Source organism: Benincasa hispida, chromosome 12 (assembly GCF_027475165.1).
Source record: "Benincasa hispida cultivar pf3 chromosome 12, pf3_genome.v1.1, whole genome shotgun sequence".
NCBI lineage: Eukaryota > Viridiplantae > Streptophyta > Magnoliopsida > Cucurbitales > Cucurbitaceae > Benincasa > Benincasa hispida.
In genome coordinates, this window is record NC_143489.1 from 37,637,684 (window position 1) to 37,641,769 (window position 4,086).

At 36.9% G+C, this 4,086-nt stretch overlaps 1 protein-coding gene across 1 annotated transcript; it reads right to left on the reverse strand.

The window, feature by feature from the left end:
* Positions 1-2,714: 2,714 nt before the first annotated feature.
* LOC120069395 (uncharacterized) lies at positions 2,715-3,080 on the reverse strand. The gene has a single exon (XM_039021135.1). The coding sequence runs from the start codon at positions 3,078-3,080 to the stop codon at positions 2,715-2,717; it is 366 nt and encodes a 121-aa protein (XP_038877063.1).
* Positions 3,081-4,086: the final 1,006 nt, after the last annotated feature.

Here is a 4,086-nt window from a genome sequence, read left to right on the forward strand (position 1 = left end):
TGCATATGGGGACATCCCGATCGATATTTTATATGCAGTGCGATATGCTCATAACATCTATCTAGCTTTTGTGCCCAATCCTTACGCATTGAGTTAACAGCCTTCTCGAGTATTGGCTTGATTTCTTGATTGGACACCTCAGCTTGACCATTTGTTTGAGGATGGTAAGCTGTAGCTATCTTATGATGAACATTATACTTGACTAGGAGCTTACTTATGATGCGGTTGATGAAGTGAGTTCCTTCATTGCCTATGATAGCATGAGGGGTGCTAAAGCAGGTAAAGATATTCTTCTGTAGGAATTTCGAAACTGTGGCCGCATCATTTGAGGTGCAAGAAATTGCTTCAACCCATTTCGATACATAATCGACAGCTACCAGAATGTAGCTGTGGCCATTGGAGGGTGGGAATGGGCCCATGAAATCAATTCCCCATACATCAAATAGCTCGATTTCTAGAATGACGTTTAGTGGCATCTCATTCTTTTCAAAAATGTTTCCTGTGCGCTAGCGCCTATCGCATTTTATGACGTATTCACGGGAATCCTTGAACAATGTAGGCCAGTAGTACCCATTTTGGAGTGATTTTGTCATCGTGCACTGGCTTTCAAAGTGGCCACTGTATGGCTACTCATGACATTGGTACAAAATGCGATGAAAAGATGTCCCAAGAATGCATTATCTTAAAATATGATCAGGGCCTCCTTTGTACAGACGTGGCTCATCCTAGTGGTAGAACTTGTAGTCGTGCATGAGCTTCTTTTTTTGCTGCGATGTATAGTCCCTTAGAAACTGCTTGCAAACCAAAAAGTTAAAGATGTTTGCATACCAGGATATGTATTCATCAATCTTTAGTAATGATTCGTCGGGGAGGAGGTATTCACTATAGGTTGGTAGCGATTGGTCTCATTATTTTCAAGTCGTGAAGATGATCTGCAACTTTGTTTTCTTTGCGATCAATTATTTCAGTGTCAAATTCTTATAAAAGCCGAATCCATCTAATCAATCGTGGTTCGACATCTTTCTTTTTCATGAGGTATTTGATTGTTGAACCGTGTGAATAATGACTTTTGACCCTAACAAATAAGGTCTGAATTTTTCCACAACAAAAACTACCACAAGCAACTCCTTTTCGGTGGTGGTGTAATTTTCTTGAGCATTGTCGAGAGTTTTTCTTGCATAAACAATAGGGTGTAGAATCTTGTCTATGCATTGGACTAAGGCTACGCCCATTGCATAGTCGCTTGCATCGCACATTAGTTTAAATGGTCTCGACCAATCGGGTGCGATCAGAATTGGTGTTGTGACTAACATTTCTTTCAGTTTTTCAAACGTGCTCAGACAGTTGGAGTCAAACTCAAAGGGTCTATCAAATTCTAATAGTAAATTCAACGGTCTAGCAATCTTGGAGAAATCTTTCACAAATATTCGGTAAAATCTTGCATGCCCAAGGAAGCTTCTCAGTGTTTTTACATTGGTAGGCAGTGGTAACTTTTATATGACGTCAAACTTTGCCTTGTTGACTTCTAATCCTAACTTGGATACTTTATGTCCAAGCACAATCCCTTAAGTTACCATAAAATGGAATTTTCCCAATTTAGAACCAAATTGGTGTCCTCGCCCCTTTTCAAAATTTTCTCGAGGTTAGTGACATTTTCGTATGTTTTGCCACAAATCGAGAAGTCATCCATAAATATTTCTATTGAATCTTCAAGATACTCATAGAAGATGACCATCATGCACCTCTGAAAGGTGCTAGGGGCGTTGCACAAACCGAAGGGCATGCACTGAAAGACGAATGTCCTATAGAGGCATGTGAAAGTTGTCTTCTCTTGAACTTTTGGTGCGATTATGATTTGATTATATCCTGCATAGTCATCCAGGAAGCAAAAAAACTCATTCCCTGCTAATCTATTTAGCATTTGATCAATGAATGGCAAAGGAAAGTGGTCCTTTTTGGTTGCTGCATTGAGCTTCCTATAATCCATGTATATCCTCCATTCTATAACTGTAAGCATTGGTATTAGCTCATTGTTCTTGTTGGGGACAATGTACAATCCTCCCTTTTTGGAACGCATTGCACGAGACTGACTCGTGCTGTCTGAATTGGAAAAATAATGACTGCATCCAACCATTTGATGATTTCCTTTTTAACAACTTCCTTCATCGCAGGGTTCAGTCTGTGATGATGCTCGATAGATCCTCATTTTCCTTCCCCAAGTCTTATTTTGTGCATGCAATAGAAGGACTGATACCCTTGATGTCAACGAGCGTCCACTCTATTTTCTTGATATATTTCTTTAGAACTTTAAACAAGGAAACTTCTTTCTCCTTTAGGAGTGCAACTGAGATAATGACTGGTAGGGTTTCATCTTGACCAAGGAACATGTATTTTAGATGGGTAGGCAAAGTCTTTAATTCCAACACTAGTGACTACTCAAGCGAAGGCTTGATCTTGCATTCTCAATCCTCCATACTAAGTGGTTCAAAATTCTTCTACATTTATCTCACCATATAGCAAGATCCAATTGTTGTGGTTGTTTCCTCCAATTCCATGTCTTCATAATTTCAAGCTCAAGCCTGCAAGGCCGTTCTTCTTCCAACTCCTGGCCCACATGCGTCGATCTCATTTGGGTAGTTCATCTCTTTCAAGATATTGAATTTCAATTTTTGGCCGTTGACTTGCATTGTAATTGCCACCTTATATACATCAATCTAGGTTTTTCTCATAGATAGGAATGGTCTTTCCAGAATGATGTGCACTTCTTTTTCTGCTTCATCATCTAATATGATGAAGTCTACAGGTAGAATGAATTTGTCTACTTTAACCAGCACATCTTCGAGCTTACTTTCTGGGTGCACCAAAGATCGATCTGCTAATTGTAAAGTAACCGTGGTAGGCGTGAGCTCTTCAGTTTCCAGTTGTTTGAAGATTGATAAGGGCATGAGGTTAATACTTGCTCCTAAATCGTATAAGGCATGACCGATGTAAATTCCACCAACGGAGCAAGGAATTGTGAAACTCCCTGGATCCTGCATCTTTTGAGGAATTATTGCGTTGCAATCTTGCGTCAATGCCATTGTCGCGTAATTGCCTATTTTCCTATTTTTGGATATAATATCCTTTAGGAATTTGGCGTACACTGGCATTTATTCTAACTGAAGGAACTCATATTAAAAGAGATCCTTGAGTGGAAGCGGATCATCCAAATTCCAGCAATTATTGAAATCATAATTTACAGTAAACATACAAGATATGCATTTACAATAAACTAAAACATAATTTTTACAAGAAAAAGGGTTCAAGATACATTACCCTTGAAGAACCTTTCTCTTCACATAACTCCCCCGAACAGTCACGAGCCTCGAACACAGTAACTTCTTGAAGACCTTTTTCAAGAACTTCTCGAATCATAACAAAGAGGATACTACCACAATGAGCCTTTGGTATTCTCAGGGTAAGAACCCAGGAGTGGTGGGCTTTGACTATTTTGGTTAGGAGGAATAATTTTGGATGTGGAGGAAGAAGATTGAGGAACACACAAAACTTTTCTGCAAAACTCTCAATCGTACTACAATCACAATGTTCAAGTTGTATGTCATCGGAAGAAGAAGAAACAAAATTTTCTTTTATTCCTTTTGCCATAAAGCCAATAACCACCCACTAAGATGGTTGGAGAGAAAATAGGAAGTTATTATTCAAAATAATAAAATAATATAAATAAATATGATAACTAACTTATCATATTATACTTATATTAAATTATATGTTATATCAAATATAACATATAACCTATAGTTTTAATATTGTATCACATACAATATAAACTATAGTTTCTTTTCTCTTTTTTATGGTAAATATAAATCATATTTATATTAAATTTGAAAACTATGAATCACATTCATAGAAAATATATTTGAATCTCTTTCAAATATTTATTTCCTCAAATTAAACTATAATGTATCAAATACATTATAACAATTATAACATATATAATTGAAACAATTTAATTATATCATATATAATTCCTCTTATTAATTTGAACAATTCAAATTAACCCAAAAACCGATTCTCAACTAAATCCTC